The sequence below is a fragment of the Rhinatrema bivittatum genome, chromosome 1, assembly GCF_901001135.1.
Source record: "Rhinatrema bivittatum chromosome 1, aRhiBiv1.1, whole genome shotgun sequence".
Classification (NCBI taxonomy): domain Eukaryota; kingdom Metazoa; phylum Chordata; class Amphibia; order Gymnophiona; family Rhinatrematidae; genus Rhinatrema; species Rhinatrema bivittatum.
The window spans coordinates 592,230,759-592,249,743 of record NC_042615.1 but is presented as its reverse complement, the minus strand read 5'-3'; the positions used below and the strand labels follow the sequence as shown (position 1 = coordinate 592,249,743).

The 18,985-nt window shown below is 42.7% G+C and overlaps 1 protein-coding gene across 1 annotated transcript in view; it reads right to left on the bottom strand.

The window, feature by feature from the left end:
• FBN2 (fibrillin 2) overlaps positions 1–18,985 on the bottom strand; it is a 596,571-nt gene that overhangs the window by 258,280 nt on the left and 319,306 nt on the right. Inside the window, exon 19 of the mRNA XM_029619106.1 lies at positions 15,270–15,395. Coding sequence (XP_029474966.1) covers positions 15,270–15,395 — 126 coding nt within the window. The remainder of the gene's footprint in view (positions 1–15,269; positions 15,396–18,985) is intronic.

The window sequence follows — 18,985 nt, the reverse complement described above, 5'->3', positions numbered from 1 at the left end:
AAACTCCAGGGAGGAAGACTCAGAACCAATGTCAGGAAGTATTTGTTCACGGAGAGGGTTGTTGGATGCCTGGAATGCCCTTCCGGAGGAAGTGGTGAAGACTAAAACTGTGAAGGATTTCAAAGGGGCATGGGATAAACACTGTGGATCCATAAAGGCTAGAGGATGGGAATGAAGAGAAAAGCCATGGGGGTGGCTTACTGGAATGGAGGCTACTTCCTGGTGATTACTACCCTTACTCAATAAGCCTTTGCGCGGTTAATGCAACTCGAATATTGTTCTCTGCTTCAACGGCAAGAGGAAATGTGGAAAAGAGGATTTGCATTCAGACAACAACAACCAACAAGGACTGAACTTCACAATCTGGGTAAACAAATAAGCGTGGGGGTAGCTTGCTCTGCTTCAACGGCAGGGGGAAATATGGAAAAGAGGATTTACATTCAGACAACTTCCAACAAGGCATTGATCTGTGCAGTCTGGGTAAACAAGCATTGGGGTAACTTGCTTGATGCAGCGGTTACTACCCTTGACCATTAAGCCTTATGCTCACCTTTGATGCAACTCCAACATTACTCTCTGTATCAATGGCAGAGGATGGCAGAAATTTGAATCAAACAGTTACCAACAAGGGCCCTGAACTTGGTGGTTGGTGAAACAGATAAGTATGGGGAAAATAAGTGTGGGAGCTTGCTGGGCAGACTGAATGGGCCGATTGGTCTTTTTCTGCCGTCATTTCTATGTTTCTATGTATAAACTTGCATACAGAGGCAGTGGATATCCTGTAATTAATGTAGATATCCTGAAAATCCAACTAACTGGGGGGTCCATCCTAAGCCAGGTTTGGGAACCACTGTTCTGCGGTATAACCCGACATGGCTAGATATGACATTTTGCACACCACTGAGGTAGCGTCTGACCTGGGTCCTAAATCAAGCAGATGCCAGGGGGCAAAACTAGCGTTCTGCTGCAATTCAGGAATGAAACATTTTTAGCATGTGCTTATGTTCTCAAGCAGAGGCAGAGGAATTGTGCCAATCCCACAAGCCTAAAAATAGTCTGTCGCTTGCTTTAATTATAAATATGCCACCCAAGTAAGCATTACAAGAAACAGTACAGCCTGAAGGATCATTTTAGGTAAGCCAAATAATTCCTCTATTTTAAAGAAGTGTCTTGTTTTCATGACATGCAAACCTATTTCCAATTAGAAGCTAGAGATGTGGGGACTTGTGTTGGGGGTAGGGCAGTAATTTCTATTTTTTGGGTGGGGAATCAGTGGGGGAGAACAGCTTTATAAATTTATTGTAGTACTTTCCCTTTCTATATTAAAATATTTCATCTAGGCTTTAAAGTCGAACCATCATTACTGTTATAACAGAGCAAAAAGGTGTGTAATGTGCATAAAACCATTAGCTTTGAACCCTGCCATCACTTGTAGTGTCCCTGCCCCTTTGAGTTTGATGGGGCTATTGTATTATTTAAAAAATGAACATCAGATTTTTCAATTGTACGGGTGGAGATAGGAAAGTTAGAAATACACCTGGAGAAAAATAATGCCACCAAGTAATCACTGTTATATGACAATAAGAAATTTTTTGCAACACAGTTCTTTGACCTTGGGCCCCACACTGATACAAAATATAAATTAACTTTAAATGGAAAAAGTTTTTTGTTTAAAAATTTTTTTTTTCTGCTTTTCACCAGGGTCGCTGTGGGGATAATTATGTAGCTGCCCACACTGGTGTAAAGTCTTTTTTACTCACATATTTTGCACCAATTTTCAAAGGGAATGTGCATGTTCCAGAGGAGCTTTTGCTTGACTCAGCATAGAGAGAGCCCAAAGAGACGTCGCTCAGAGTTAAAAAACGGTTCTGTCTCTTAACCGACTTGCGGAGCTCCTCCGTCTTCCATGCCCAGTTCTGTTGGGATCTAGGCAACATCCGACCTTAGCAGAGTCATGGTCAGGGCCCAGACACTTGTAGCAGATGTCATGCCCATGGATGATGGCTATCTTGTGTCCACAGACACAATCCCTGAAGCCACTGGGTGTGGCCTTCTTGGAGCCAAATGTCCGATGATTTCATCATCTTCATTTTTTATTTAATACTGAAAAATGTTGTTGAGAGGCCGCCGAGACAACACAATAAAAGCAGAAAAAAAGATTGAAAGAGCAAATTAAATTGAAAAATATAAGTAGAGAGGGAGAAGGTACACATCCATGCGGAAGCTTGGACAAACATGGATAATTCAGCCATGCTCGTCGATGGATAACTTGTTAAAAAGCAAAAAACAGAGGGTAGGACTAAATGGTGTTTTCCAAATGAAGAAAGTCATTAGTGCTGTACAACAGGGATATGTACTGAGACTGGTCCTGTTTCCCATATTCATAAATGATCTGGAAAAGGGAACAATGAGTGAGATCAACAAATCTGCAAATGACACAAAATTATTCTGAGTTGTAAAAACACAAGCACACTGTAAGAATTTCAGAAGGAGCTTGCGAGACTGGGCATTCAAATAGCAGATGAAATTTAATATGAACAAGTGCAAAGGGATGCACATAAGGAGAAGTAGTCCCAACTACAGGTGCACAATGCTGGATTCTATACTGGGAGTCACCACCCAGGAAAAAGACCTTGGAGCCCTTGTGGACAAAACATTGAAATCTTCAGCCTAGTGCACAGGAAAGATTAAAAAAGCACATAGAATGTTAGGAATAATCCAAAAAGAAATGGAGAATAAAACAGAAAATATCATATTGCCTCTGTATCGATCCATGGACCAACCATACCTTGTGTACAGTTCTGGTCATCACATCTCCAAAAAAAAAAAGGCACAGCAAAACTAGAAATGGTATAGAGAAGGGCATTAAAAATGATAAAGAGAATGTAAGAGCTTCCTTATGAAGAAAGGCTAAATAGGTTAGGGCTCTTCAGCTTGGAAAAGATGACTGAGAGGGTATATAATAGAAGTTTATAAAATTATAAGTGGGGCAGATTAGGTAAATAAAAAAGTTATATAGCCTTTTGAAAGACTACTAAAACAAGAAGATACTCCATGAATCTATTACATTAACAACCAACAGATTGAAAACAAATCATAGAAAGTACTTTTTGTTGTGGGCGTGGACCCTTGGACTGAGGAAGAGTTGGTGCAACTTGCAGGGTGGAGCCATGCAGATCACCATTGTCAGCAGGCAGAGACGGAAGAGGCAGAAACACAACTGAAGCTTCACCTATACCAGCCCACGTTCCCCTCAGGTTGAGCTTTTGGGTGCCGGGGCCGGCAGGTCTTAGGTGGGGGCCTCTGTTGGTTGGAAGATCTGTTGAGGAAGCTGGGTTGTTCAAGTGAATTCTGAGGCAGGCTCGAATCAGTGACAGGAAGCGTACGAGAATGTCCAGGAGACAGGCAGTGGTCAGTGGCAGGTGGCATTCAAGGATGTCCAGGAGGCAAGCCAAGGTCAATATTGGGTATCTGTCCAAGGAAAGGTGGGACAGATAGGCAAGGCTGAGAGACAAGGAACAGAACAGGCGGGCAGTTGAGGAACACAGAAGAACTGAGAAACTGACCACGAGGACTGAAGAGCAAGGATGATGAAGATGACTGGAGCAGGAGACAAAGACCAGGAACTGAAGATGAAGACCACTGGAACTGAAGAAAGAGACAAAGACCAGGAACAGAAGACAATAGTGCAAAAACTTGGGAATGCTGAGGCAACTCACACAACAAGGGCTGTAGAGAGACCTGTTGCCTAAGTGAGAAGAGCAAGGAGAGAGGGCCTTTTGTAAGCCAGGGCTTATGAGGTCATCACAGGGCGCTGCTGGCCTTTTGCCACCGCGGACCCTTTAAATGAGGAGCCATTGGGAGCGTGTGTGCCTTAGGAGGGCCTATTGAGAGCATTAGTGGTGTTCCGCTGTGAAGACCATCGGTGTCATCCTGCCACACTGAGTAGTGGCGTCCTGCCGCGTGGGAAGGGAGAGCGACCTGACAATATCAGAGAACGGCTACTGGGGCCTGGCCCAATGGGTGAGTGCGGTGGTTCATGGGAGGAGCCCGTGGATTGCAAATGCAACACTTTTTCACCCAATGCACAATCAAGCTGTGGAATCTGTTGCCAGAGGATGTGGTCAAAGTGAGCGGGATTTAAAAGAAATTTGGACAAGGTCCAAAGAATTTGGGTAAAGCCTATAAAATATTATTAGTCAGATAAATTAGAGAGAGACATTGCTATCCTTAGAAGTGAGTAACAGGAAATAGATCTGCTTTGTGGGATATTCCGGGTACTTGTTATCCAGACTGGCTACTGTTGGAGACAGGATGCTGGGCTCGATGGACTTTGGTCTGACCCAGTACAACATTTCTTGTGTTCAGATATGACAACTTTAGTATATCCTCTTAACAAATTACTGGGCAGAGGAGTACCTTGGATCTGATCAAAGGATTGTCAGATATTTTGGACAGAGGCAAAGCCATTTTGGTGACCGTGTCTGATTTAGCCCACTTTGTTGCCAGGATATCTCTTGTGGTGGAATTCAATGTCTCACTTGCAGGGGCAGACTGTGGCACTGTGTTATCACACAGATTTCCAAATTTGGATGCACGTCCATTTGCTTTCACTTCCAGCACACTCAGAAGGGTGGATAGCAACCATTTTCAGCTGGGAAAGGAAGCACTGGCAATTTTATTTGCAGTGAGACAGTTCCATTTGTTTTTATACGAATGCCATTTTCTCCTTATGCACAGACCATAAATCTCTTCTATGAATTTTGAGTCCAAAGGTGAGACTGCCTAATCTGGCAGTAGCACGTTCGCAGCTCCAAACCCTATTGATAGCAATTTATCACTATGACTTGCAATATAAAAGGTTGGAGAATTTAAATATAGATGACATATCAAGCCTGCCATTGTCAGTGTCTGAGCTAGACTGCTTCTCATTTCAGGATTGACTATGTTTTCTCCAGCTGATACCTCTGGGCACCAGGGGTGGTTGCTAAACACATAGCAGGGTTAAAAATGGTGATTTTCCTGGAAGCCTAAGGAAATCAGTGTGTGCCTCTGCAGGGGTTGGGGGGGGGGGGGGGCAATTTGAGCTCAGCTGGGTCTAAGAGTGTTTATTATGGGACTGATCATCTTGGGGCTTCATTAGCAGCTTTTAACCAATCTGCATACAGCATATTGGAGGGTTCCCAAAATGAAGTCCCTGGCCAGGAATTTTGTCTGGTTGCTATGTCTGAATTCAGGCACTGAGTCAGTCAAAACGTGCTACACTAGATATGTACTTTATCAAGATCTACCTCCCAAGACCATGGGACCAGCCATGGACCCAGAGAAGCTATCTTGGAAATGCTTACATGTGGATTTGGGTGAAATTGAGGGGATGGAATTTCTTGTACTCTGGGATGCTTTCTTCTGTTGGCCAGAAATTGCCTGGCTACGGGATGGAGCAGCTTCAGTTCTATATTGTGTAAAATGGTGGGTGGCATCCTATGGGTTGCCCCAAAATTGTTTTGGTCAATGGTACCAAATTTGCTTCCAAAGATTGGATAGACTTTCTGCATTCACATGGGATTTATTTTACTTCACCCCCATACCATCTGGCCTCCACCACAATAACTTTTTGCTGCTATTCCTTTTCTTATACAGGCCAACTCCTCACTCAAAAGGCAGGACAAACACCTGGGGATCTCTTCTTGGGGAAATAGTTGTGCTGTCCCTTACATTATGACAACCCTACACATCTGCCTACTATCACAGCTCATCTTCATAATCTGCCCCCAGCTGTGGGTCCACCTTTTCCCTGTAGATGTTATGCCTAACTCTGGTTATCCAGTTAGTGAGACCAGTAATGTGTGTTTTCTCTGGATGCCAGGGGACATGAAAGCAGCCAAAGATGCATGGAAACTTATCCCAACTGCTGGTTCAATAAAACTCGTGTCAGTTAGTAGGGTTACTACACATCATGTTATAGGTTTGTCTGAGGTAGGTGTTGCACCTTCAGAGTTGGACAGTTCTCCCCAATTTGTGCAGCCACCTGTTGATGCAGACAGGAAGTTGCCCGGCTTATTAGGTTGTGGGACTATGGACGCTTTGACTTGTGGTGGACTCAAGTTCACTTTGTTCTTAGAAACACTTTTTTATGTTCTGAGGGGATGGTAAAGAAAGTGTTGGAGTAGAGGTGCCTAGTGGTGGGATTCTTCCTATCAAAGGCAAACAACATTCAGAGACTAAAAGACTCTTAAATTTGTCAATGAGGGAGAAATGTAGAGGAGTAATGCAACCAGTGAGCTAGCATTCATGGGATTTAACAGTTTCTCCTCTCGAATGTCAGAGCAAGGATACATTTCATCCGCTGCCACCCCCTATGCACTGATTCAGTGCACTTAGAGGCCCCACCCCCATATCGAAGCCCTTAGTGGGTGGGAACTGTAAGCAGCAGCTTAGTCCCTGCGCTCACTGACCAATGAGGATTGCCGCTAGAGACAAGATTCAGGGGTTGGGGTGCCTTAAGAGGTTTGGAGCAGAATGTTTATTTATTTATTTATTTATTTATTTATTAAAGGCTTTTATATACCAACTTTCTTGATACAAATCAAATCAACTCGGTTTACATAGTGGGACAGTGGAGAGGATAGTGGAGAGAATAGTGGGGCAGTGGAGAGGAGGCAGGAAATTTGCCACTTTAGGCACAGGTCTGGGTCAGAGTTGAGCTATTCTGCACATGCTAGAGAGCTCGGAGGAGCGAGACAGAGCACTGCAGACTTTAATGAAAGTTGGTTGTGTTATACTGTGAATAAACATATCTGCTGGAAGAACAGGCTCCAAATGGGTTTCATCTGCTGGACTGAGCAGCCCATAAGCTAACAAGTATAAGCATGACTTTCTAGATCCCAGACACACACTTAACTGGTTCCTACCCACCATGACTGAACTAACAGTGTCATCCTCTCACTAGAACAATCCCAAGCCAGTCTAAAAGGAGATACATGTCTGAAATAGGTCAGGGTCCCCAGGTAGCAAAATGCAAGGAGATGGCTACACAATCAGAATTTTAGCTTCCATTAATAAAATTCTTAGTTACTATACTTACATTCTATATTAATTACAAACATACATATTTTTTACTTGAAATTGTACAATATGTTAACACATTCAAGAAGTCGGCAATTGAAGCCTTTCACGGTGCATTCCTGGAAGTAAACTTCAAAGTACATCTGGTTCACATTTAACTTTTATTTTATGGTACTGGAAACATAGGCTATGTCACAGAGTTAATGTAAGAGTTTCAACTCTACAAACTCATGGAACAAACATTTTCACAAATTCATTAGAAAATTACACATATTTTTATATTTTCATTGTGAGGGCTAAAATGTGATATCTGTGTGATCTGCAAACAGTACATAAAGGTGCTGTACAGAAGGAAACATGACATAGGTATATCTCCAGCTCTAAAGCAAGAGAGGCTATCTCATCCCAATCATTGGCAGTCTGCTGTTGTTGGCTCCTCCCTTTGGAATGCATTACTGGAGAGTTTGAAGGCTGAAACATCTGTTGGCAGATTCAGAAAATAGTTTTTGACATAATAGAGTGTTTTCCATCACACTGATCTGTTGTTTGATTTGGAGATCATCACGGTTTTAGACTGATGAATGATTCTGGGTCTTATCGTGACACTTGCTATTTATGTTTATTTATTATGTCATTTCTTTGTTGTATTTTTTTTTTGCTTGTTTTATTATAAATGTTATATTTTAGCCACTTAAAGCAGGCGATACAGCAGGATATACGTTTTTAACTAAATAGATATATGTTGCTAAAAATACGAAATTCAAAATTCAAAATAAGCTTAAAATTCAATAGGGGTAGACAATCTCAGTGTGATGCCTTCTGGCTTCACTATACTTTAGAAAGGGGGAATGCTCCAGTAATGGAAAGTTCCTTTGCAGCAGTATCATCTAGGACTGACAAGGCTGGGGGTCAGTGAAGTAGGACTATAAAAAGTGACTCCAGGGGTCATGAGATAGAGAGAGAGATGAGGTGTTGAAGAGACTGGGGCTGCTCTGAGGCTCTTGGATTCACAGGAAAGGGAAATCCCCTGTATGGTGAAAGTTGGAATAAAAGAGGAATGTGACCCAGAAATGGCAGAGAGAAGTGCAATGTTTGTGGGGGCTGAAGAGATACAGGCCTTTTTGGGAAGACATTGGGATCCAAGTGCTAGAAAGTGACTTTGGAAGCAGAAGGAATTCTGTTTACCTTTTCCTGTGATTTTTGGAACTTAACAAGTTGTATTCTGTTTTGGATATTATATTATGGACTGTCTGATTTTTGTAACTAGTGGAGATTTTGCTCAGTAAAAGTTATTATTGTTTGGAACATAACACTGAGTGTGGACTATTTATTTGCTGAAGCAGGATCCTCTATACCATAATGGGATCCCCTACCCTTAATATGAAGCCCCTGGTGGTCAAGAGCTAGGGGCAAAGGCCGGTTGATGCCATTTTGAAATAAGGCATCAATTGGCCTGGGGTCGAGGGGAGCCCCAGGCCACCACTGGACCACCAGAGACTTCACATTAAGAGGTATAGGGGTGATCTGGGGGGATCCATTCTAGACCAAAAGGGATTTATTTCATGGAAGTGGTGGGGGGGGTGGTCGGGGGCCACTAGACTCCAAGGACTAGGTATTCTTTATTGGGTGTGAGGGGTCTCAGATGATGGGGAGTAAAAACCCCAGAGGCGGATGTTTCTTTCAAAGGGAAGGGGTGTTGGTATGGGGTGAGAAGTTGCCACATGTCAGTGCCATCGTCGTTTTAAAATGTTTTTCCTGTGGGCAGCCTCGACAGGTGACAGGGGGTGGACGGGGTGGATGGAGGTCTCCCAAGACTTTTTTTTTTAGATTTTTGATATTCCGCTTTTTGCACTTTTTTCAGCACTTCAAAGTGGATTACATTCAGGTACTGTAGGTATCTCCCTATCCCCAGAGGGCTTACAATCTAAGTTTGTACCTTCTGGGGGAATTTTTTTACTTGGGTAGGGGGGAGGGGGTGCTAGTTCGAGCTGCATGGCCCTTTAAATAGTGCTCCAGAGCATCGGGACTTGTGTTTACATCCCAACGCTCCCGGGAACAATTAGCTACATCTTTTCATTTGTAGCTAATTCTTTTGAAAATAACATGGTTTGGGCCAGGCAGGTTATTTGGTTTTCATAGGATTACCTATGAATTAGCTACTTTGCATGCAAAGCAGCTCACTGTCATGGGGCCTGCTTTGGGGAAAAATGACGGTCAATATCATGAATATCAAGCAATATTGCATGATATGGCTATATCACATGAAAAATGCTGTTTTTCACATTATACCCATATCACAGATTAGTAAACGACCTCCTTGGTGCCCATTTTACTAAGTATTTTTTCCCATAAACTTAGAATGAGAGAAAAGCCTTAGTATAGCAGGCCCTTAGATTGTAAACCCTATGGTGACTGGGAAAATATCTACCGTCCCTGAATGTAACTCTCCTTGAATGAAAAGGTGTTTGCTAAATACAAAAAAAAGTTCAAAGCATGTTATGGTAGAATAGGTTACACATACACTGTGCACATAAAGCAATTGGGATAATACAATGTTATACTTTGGTGCGTTATTTGAGTGTGGTACAGGGTATCAATGTTTATAAATAGTGCACTAGTATTTGGGCTGAAAACCAAGTCTTGCTGGAGTTCAAGATTGTTAGTTGGGACTGATTGCTGCTTCAAAGAGCCAGGTTTTCACCATCTTCCTGAAGATACTTTAGCATGGGAAACGTTCCATTATTGGAAGGTTCCTGTGCAGCAGTATCACCGAGGACTGACAAGGAGGTCTATTCCCTAAAGGGTGGGTCAGTGGAATAGGACTATAAACGGTGATTCCAGGAGGCAAGAGAGAGAGAGAGAGAGAGAGATGAGGTGTTGGGCTGGTAGACTGTTCCACAGGATTGGTGTAGATCCAGTGAAGGTTCTTTTCCTGGTGCTGGTAAGGCACATTGATCTTGGGGATGGTACCACTAGTTGAGCTTGAGTCAGTGAGGGCAGAGTGATATAAGTTATATAAGGGGAGATGCAGCTGCTGAGGCAGGCTGCGTCTTGGTCTTTGAGGGTTTTTGTATGTCAGGAGTAAGGTTTTGAACTTGATGTGGTAGGTAAATGGGAGCCAGTGAAGGGATTTCAGAATTGGTGTCATGTTCAAACTTCTTTGCAATCATTAACACGTGGGCTTCAGTGTTTCGGATGATTTGTAGAAGACGGAATAGGGGGCTGGGGATTCTGACAATTGCAATAGTCCAAGCAAGAACCCAAGCGAAAGTTACAAAGGCAGTGTTATCAAATAGGGAATGCAAATGCCAAAGTTGGTGGAGCTGGAAAAAGGAAGCTCTGGCCACTGCTTGGACCTGGGGTTTAGTGGTGACTTGGCAGTCTACTATTAGTATTTACTCTTTCAGATAATAGAAAGACTAGGGGGCACTCCATGTAGTTAGCATGTGGCACATTTAAAACTAACCGGAGAAAGTTCTTTTTTACTCAACGCACAATTAAAACTCTGGAATTTGTTGCCAGAGGATGTGGTTAGTGCAGTTAGTGTAGCTGTGTTTAAAAAAAGGATTGGATACGTTCTTGGAGGAGAAGTCCATTACCTGCTTTAATCAAGTTGACTTAGAAAATAGCCACTGCTATTACTAGCAACGGTAACATGGAATAGACTTAGTTTTTGGGTACTTGCCAGGTTCTTATGACCTGGATTGGCCAATGTTGGAAACAGGATGCTGGGCTTGATGGACCCTTGGTCTGACCCAGTATGGCATGTTCTTATGTTCTTAAGTACTGTACAGCCCTCAGCCATCAGGTTGCCCAATCAGTGGTCCTTTCCCAGCAAAACCTTTTGAACCCTCTGAGGACTAATCCGGATCCCCATTTAGGATGAGCTTCAGTCTGGAGGACAATAGCTTCAATAACTTCAAGTTCCCATATGGGGAGGGGTATCAGATTGAGTGAGCTTTTGGAGAATATGGCTACCCTTCTACATCTATTTCTTGTGCATAGGGTATAAGGAAATGGTTTAATCTTATGGACAGATTGGAGAGTGTCAGCATTATGTGCCCAATTTTTCAGTTAGGCAAAGATTTTAATCCAGGTCATGTAGGATGTTGCTCTAGATATGGATGGAGCGAGAGTTTAGGAATTCTATTTTGTATTCTGGCTAGGGGGTGTCATCTCTGTTTTGGGTATTTCTTGGTGGGCAAGTGAGAAATTTGTGGGAATTCCTTTTCCTGTGTGGGCAGGCCCAGATTTGGGCATAGATTTAGGCTTCTGAGCCACCCATCATGCACTCACACGCTCTGTGGTTGTACTGCCCCTCGCAGAAGTTGCACAGTAACAGGAAGCCAATGTGGAAGGAGGGGGCAAGATTGCCGCAGGGCTTGTGAGAACACAATGGGTAGTGCTGAATGGTTGTTTTTTTAAATTTTTTTTAATTGCTGCTCTACTGTGGGGTCAGGGCATCATCAGTCTACATAACAAGCGACTCAGAGATGAGGAAGTAGGACTAAAGAGGAAAGGATCTGAGCTGGGGCAATCTGGTGTCCCTTGCTCCCCCCCCCCCCCCCGCACTTCTTAAGACGTTAAGGGGTAGGATGGCAGTCAAACCTCCTACCCCGCACCTTCCAATTATTTCTGGGCGTGGGGAACCCCACACCACCCTGCCTCTATTGCCGATGGGTGCACATTATTTAAATCCAGCCCTGTGTGTGCATTGGGGGAATAGTGTGGGGAGTGTTTGCCTTGACCAGTAAGTATGGCAGTTGCTGAAGTTGGGAGATGGTGGGAATTCAAATTGGTGTGCTGCATATCCTGAAGCCAGGGTAGGCATTGTGGAGGCACTGGGTGCATGGAGTATGTGGGTAGGTATGGTTCTTAGCAGGGGTGGGGAAAGCACAGTTGAAATCTGGTCTGGGAAAGCTTTTGGCGTTCACTACCATTTGTAATGTATATGGTGTAAGAGCTTTAACTTTTGATCAGGTAGTGGCAAGTGTAGTGGTTTGTTCATGCTAGTAGTTTTAAGGTTGGTGGTGCTGATCTTTTTGGGAAGTTCAAGGGAATTGTGATCAGTAGGGTCCATTGGGAGTGCACTAAGAGGCGTACAAACTGGCACACCCTTTGGTGCGGGCCCTTTGACGCCGGACCCGACGGGGATGGGAGCCCACCTTTGCTACAGTTCTTTTAAAGAGCTGGTTGTCTCCCTCTGATGAGGAGGGTGGCAGGTGGAGCGGTGGCTGCCCAATCCTGGCAGAATCTGTGGATCACAGGGTGTGCAAGGGATCGGATCAGGTGGCACTCACCTGCCTGTGGTGGTTGGCCCAGATTGGGTCCCCTATCAAAGCATTTGTATTCCCAAACACTGCCCACGAGTGGGTCAATGCTCAACAGGGGCTAGGAAGTGTGGCCCCCCTGCCAAGGAGAGAGGGGGGACTATATAAGACAATTAGAGCATTCAGCATGGGGAAGTGAGCAACCTGAAAGAGATTGCATTTAGACTAAAGTCAATTCCATGTTAAGGACACGTGCATTCTATGAAGGTAATGATTTATTGGGTGCTTACAGTTCAGAAATGAACAAGGTATTAAAACTAATTAAAAAAAAATAACTAAATGTGAAAAGGGATTTAAAAATGTGCATTCAGTATTTGTTTATAGGCCTAACATTTTACCAGTGTCACTGAACCACCGGTAGAAAGAAATAAGTAGCAATAAATACCAAGGGATCAATATTAAATAAACATGGTTTGTCTGGATAAGTTTGAGATGTATCCAGGCAAAACCCTGAGTTTGTAATATCTCATCCTACTGAATGGCTAAGATTTAGCCAGGTAAGTTATTACTTGGCGGAAACTAAGCAAGATTTAAAAGTGGCAGGTTGGGGACGTTCCCTGATATTCAGCATTAGCCAGGAAAAGCTATCTGGCTGTGGTTGCAAAAAACTTGCAGTCCTTAAGTTAGCCAGATGAGGTAGAAAAAGAGAAAAACAAACAGTGGCCAACAGGGGCGGATTCCAGGTAAAGATCGGCCCGGGGATTTTCCGCCCAGGCCATCCCAGGAGATACCCCGTAGTCTGCCGAGCACGGCTCTGTCGCGGCCGCGCTCGGCAGACCCCGTGACCAGAGCGACCTGCCCGATCCCCAGACAGGCCAATCCGCCCCTGGTGGCCGAGCAGAGGATAATTCCCCCTTCCACCACTTTCAAAATTTCTTTATTTAAAATTAGCTGGTCAAGGGAGCTTATCCCACCGCCCTTACCTTCAAAACAATATTAGCTGAAATTTCTCCCCCACAAAAGCTACCAAGTGCAGAGGGAGGAGTAGCAGCATCTTTTACCTCCTCCTGCTCGCTGAATTGTTACAATTCTCTTCTAAAAGTACATTGCCCTCCATGTACTCTGAGATCTTCCTCCCAGAACTTGCTAGCAATTCCTTGTATGTGACAAGTTTGCCTCGAGGAATTGAAAGGATATTCTATGTTGCTGGTCCATGTGTATGGAATTCTTTACCTAAGCCAGTGGAACAATAAGTTGTCCTTAGTTAAGTTTCATAGGATCTTGAAAGCACATTTGTTCCAACTTGCATTTGTATAGTTTAAGAATATTTCCTCTGTATATTGCAGTTGCTATTATTTTTTAGATGGAGTCTCAGGCTTGGTGGTTATGTAGCTAAGTGGCAGTATTTATTGAATTTCTAAGATATTTTAAAGTGAACTGGGCTTGGCAAGCTATCTCAGGTCTTCTATCGCTGTACTTCATTCATAATAATCTATGAGCATTACTTATAGGCAGCATACAATAGGATAATAGAAGTTTTGTGTTTTGATAGGATTTTATATGTTTTTAAATATTTTTCATGCTTACTTGATTTTAAATATTTATATGTATTTGATCTGACATGTGTTATTGATTTATTTGCTTTATTGTATTTATAGCATTTTACAGGGACATTTCTCATTTCGCGTATGCAAATGTCACATTTGCTATGCAAGTGAGAGAAGTTTGGGCATAGTTAATGGTAATGAGCAGCTCCTAACATCAAATGTGATAGAGTAATGCACAGCAATGCGGGTTTTAATGCCAGAAATAACTACACCCTATACCTTTTTTTCTGTACGTTGTCTGGAAAAGGTTTTTATTGCACATGAAGAGAGAGAGAGCAATATGGCATTCTACTATTTATACCACTGTAAGAGGGGGCACTTTTAATTCGGTGTAAAGTTTGGGGGGGATAGGTTTGGGGGGTTGTTTTACATGCTCAGTAGAGGCACAAACAGCACAGTACACATCACTTAAGAATTTCTGCCATTTCAATAGATGAAAGGTACAAGAGGAGTTGATTTTTACAATAAACTCTACCTAGCTTCAAACAAGCTAGGGAGAGAGTGCAACAAGCTAGGGAGAGAGTGCATTGTAAAAATCAACTCCTCTTGTAACTTTCATCGATTGAAATGGCAGAAAATAGTCAGTGATGTGTACTGTGCTGTTTGTACCTCCTACTGCGTATGTATCCCCCACCCGCAAACCTACCTCATCCCCCAAAGCCCACTCCGAGTTAAACGTGCTCCCTCTTACAGTGATATACAAAGTAGCGTGGCACAGTTGTCAGGAGTGTACCAGAGATCCAGGGCTACTTATCTGCCGTAATTGTTGGAAAATGGAAAATAAAGGATAAAGAAAAAATAGTACAGTGGCATATCCACACCCCCTTTTTTTTTTTTTTTTTTAATCGCAGACGCTATTTGCCTATATTTATAGTATTTTGATAAACCTAGGGGGTAGAGTTTTATGTTTTTGCTTTGTTAACTATGTTACTTGTGACATGCCTAGTATTGTAGATAGACGGCTATAAACTTATAAATAAATGATTCATAGGTGCCTATAGCTCCCAGCACTTATGGGTCAATATTCACTTTATTCCTGCACTGATTGTCCCTTCATTGACAATCCCCATTCAAAACTCAAGCACTAGGAGGTTCAGAACAATGGTGTGGTAAAGACTGTTTTTATCAAAGGTTTGTTCTCCTGGATATTCCAGACTGTGGCAAAGGACCACCACTAACAAAGTTTACAATCTGTGTGATAAGTGCTTCAAGCAATCTCAGGCATTTTCAGCCTTCTGCCTGTACAGCATCATGACAAATCTATACAAAGACAGAGATTTGAAATTCCTTCATTTCTCCATGATCATCATTGCAGATGTTCTCCTACCTTCACAGGTGTCCGTTTCTATCCTGAAAATATAACCTCTGGGGCAAGTGCAAGTGTAGCTTCCGGGTGTGTTACGGCACAGGCCATTGTCACACAGCAGTCTATTCACTAAACATTCATCGATGTCTGGAAAAAATCAATGCATTATTTTAGGGAAATGCAACAGCATTCTGCATCAAATTTTGGACACTCATTATGAATGCAAGAGGACAAATAGTAAAGTGTGCATGCTTTCATCTTCTGTTCCCAAAACTCTTGCAGCAAACTTCCACAGAAAAAGAAATGTTGCTGCCTGGTCTAGGAGACTGTTCCCCCTAACTGATCGGTGCCAGAGGGATATGTCTAATCTCTCTAGCAGAACCATAAAGCCCCAAGGGCTATCACCACACTGGGGATGCCCTCCCTGAGCTCCACTCAAACCTTGAGGCCGATGCAATAAGATACGCATTAAAACGGGCGCTCGTATTGAGCCATGTCACCTGGGCGCGCAGTGCTATATTTTAATGAGCTACTGCATTAAAACGGACATGCTAAGGAAGAATTATGCACCCTAACGCTCAAATGCATTGGGTGCTCAGGAGACATGGCTGTGCGCCCACAATTGCAATGGGTACTCAAAAGGCGCACCCATTTCATCGCACTTCAGGTCAATTTCTGGACGCCCAATATGCACACAAGGGGCGAAATGGGCCTGGAGTGTGTCCATTGTGCCATTACATGACACCTTTATTCTTAAGCACCGCAAGCAGTTAATTTAACACCAGCTCCGGAGCTGGAGTTAAATTTGCAGCGTTAAAAAGTGCATGTTGGGGGCCCAGCAATTTTCTGCATTGGGGGGTAAGAGCTAATAACCTCATCTACGTGGAATTTAGATGTGATGAGCACTATCGGCTATGCATTTGGGTGCGCATTTTAGACACTTCAATCTCATTATTGCATTGGGTGTTAGTCCAGCGCATCCAAAACGTACATCCAACCATGCGGAAACCTGTGCATTATTGCATTGGCCCCAAGACGTTTTACTCTCACAAAACTTCTCACAGAATCCCAAAAGCTCTTGCCTAGTGCCATCATCAAGCCCATCAGCTTTGGGGGAAAGAACCCCCTAGCCTGCTCTCCTTTACTCACAGTTCCCTGTACCTCACATTGCTGGAAAATTCTCAGTTCCTCAAATAGCATATATTCTAGTGGCTAACAAAGGGGGTTATTTTCTAAGGCTATCGCACTCTTGCGCTACGACAGCTAGAAAGCTTAGCGCATGCGTGTGAAAGCAACATCGGGGCGGAGTCGGCCTTGGAAGAGGAGGTGTCGGGGCGGCACCGGGGCCGACTCTGCGAACACAGCGTAGACAGCGAAACAGTAAGCTTCCGTATCGCTGCCTATTTCGCGCCGAATAACTACACCTTTTATGGTGTAGTTATTCGGCGCGACGCCAGCAGCGATCGCACCGCGGAAGTGCGATCACTGCCGGCTAGCACAGGACCGCCCCCGCTTCGCCCCCCGTTACCGCCGGGATTCACTATGCCTTGCGGCATTAGTGAAACCAGGCTAAAGAGACAAACCCATGAAATAAATTTTCATGCTTACAAAGCCAAATCTACAGAGAAAGAAAAATTAATATATGTAGAAAAACAAAACAAAACATTGATGAAGTGCATTTTATATATTCAGTCTCTTTATAGATGCATTTGTGCAGAGACAATACCTTAATTATATCCAGAAGAAAACTTCTTCTTAGCATAACATAGTAGATGATGGCAGATAAGAACTGATTGGACCACAGCATGCTCAGTTGTCTTCCTCTGTGACTCTCTACCACTTTCGGTGGATGAGCATAGAAATTCCCCAACTTAAACCAATACCAACTTCTCATCCTGCCACATCTTTAGCCCGATCTCTTGACCCTGTTTCTACCACTGCCCTTTATATGTTATTTATTTATTTAAAGCTTTTATAGACCGGTATTCGTGGGAACATCATATTGGTTTACAATCATGTTTAAATTCCATTACAGCACTGGCCTCCATCACCTCTGCTGGTAGACCACCCCAAGCCTTATCATCTTCCTCTTTAGTTCTTACAACACCCATGTTTTACCACTCACAGATTCCAACCAGGTTTTGTAATATATTTTTCTATGCAATACATTAAAACGCTTCCACTTTGTGACATAATTAGGGGATTTCTTATGTTGTAAACAAACAGAGGATCTGTGGGCCACCAGAAGTCCTTCAAGATTAATGTGTTACTGTAGTGGATACCTCCGACCGCAAAAACGGTTTGGGTTAGTGTTTATCTCAAGTTGTCGCTATCTTTCAGCAGGTTTGTTGCTCAATTGTATTTCATTTCCTTAAACTGCTCATTACTTTTGCTATGTTGCAGAGAGTCCCCCTCATGCTCTTACATGATGGTGTTTTATTTATATATAAGCAGGATTACCTACTGTGCTTGAGTCAAAATACTTTTTTAAACTCTGTTTCACTGGCACTCAGTCTAATCAGGATTGTAATTTAAAAGTTCCACAAAAAGAACCAAAACAATACAATGTTTTATCTTTCTTAACTTTGGTGATGGCCCTTTAACAAAAGCAGAATTTTACAAAGATTCAACACCACCACCAAAACCATCACCACGACCATAACAACAAAATAACTACTGCATTCTTTGAACCTCTAACAAGCTACCAACTTGGGAGAATCTAGCCATTTTTCCCTAAACACAACACAACAATCTGTCTCAGTGACACTGCAGCCGAATTCATCTTTCTCACAACCGCTAAAGACAATGGGAAGAGCTCATTGTGTGTCTTCTGCATTCATTTTTCACTCTTCTCATCTTCCTCATCCTCGTCCTCTTCCCAGCTGGCAGCCTCTCCTCTGGAACCTTTTCTCCTCTTAGAAAAAAGGTTTTCCTCAGCTCTTTTTCCTTCTGGGACCATGGTCTGTTTCTGAAGTGGGTTTTAAAATTGGCAGCTCTAGCCCGCAGGCAATCAATTACACAGGAGCTGGTGTAAAGCAACATATATGTATGTATACATTTATATATATTCAACATCAAGAGTTATGAACAATCTTGTGTTTCAAACTTCTAAATTTAAGTATTGTTATAAGTTAAACATGGAGCTTTGTGGGTCGTTTGAGGCTTTTTACATATATTGATACCTGGGTGTAATATGTTGGTTTAAGTGTGTGTTTTTTAATGTTTTACAGGAGTTTTGAATATTTTGCCAGTAGTAAAGAGAATCTATACATCTGTTCCCCTTGAAAAAGACTTTTTATAGTCGAAACATGGCCCATGTCGGGTTGGGTATTGAATGACCTCCATTTGGCTAAGTATTCTCTATTATTTAAATTTTGGTAATAAGCCGGTTCAGAATTTTCTTATAGATGCTTTACATTAAAATTGGTTTGAATTTAATAAATCTAAAATTACAATAGTTACTTGATAAATACAACTTAGAAAGACATGAGACAATAAATAATTAAATAATCTTTGCTCATAAGGCTGACTACTGCCTGAGGCCCATTGAGGGTGAGAGACAGCAGATTAAACCTTTCCTCGAGCATACGCTGATGATATTGTCTCTAGTCTATTCTAAGCTTCTTTGTGGTAATAGTTGAAACACTATTTCCCTCTCTAAAGTCTGTCGCTTTTGTTTTGAGTGATTAACTGAGAGGTGTTTGCTTCTGTTTTGGGATTGTATACATTTATATACA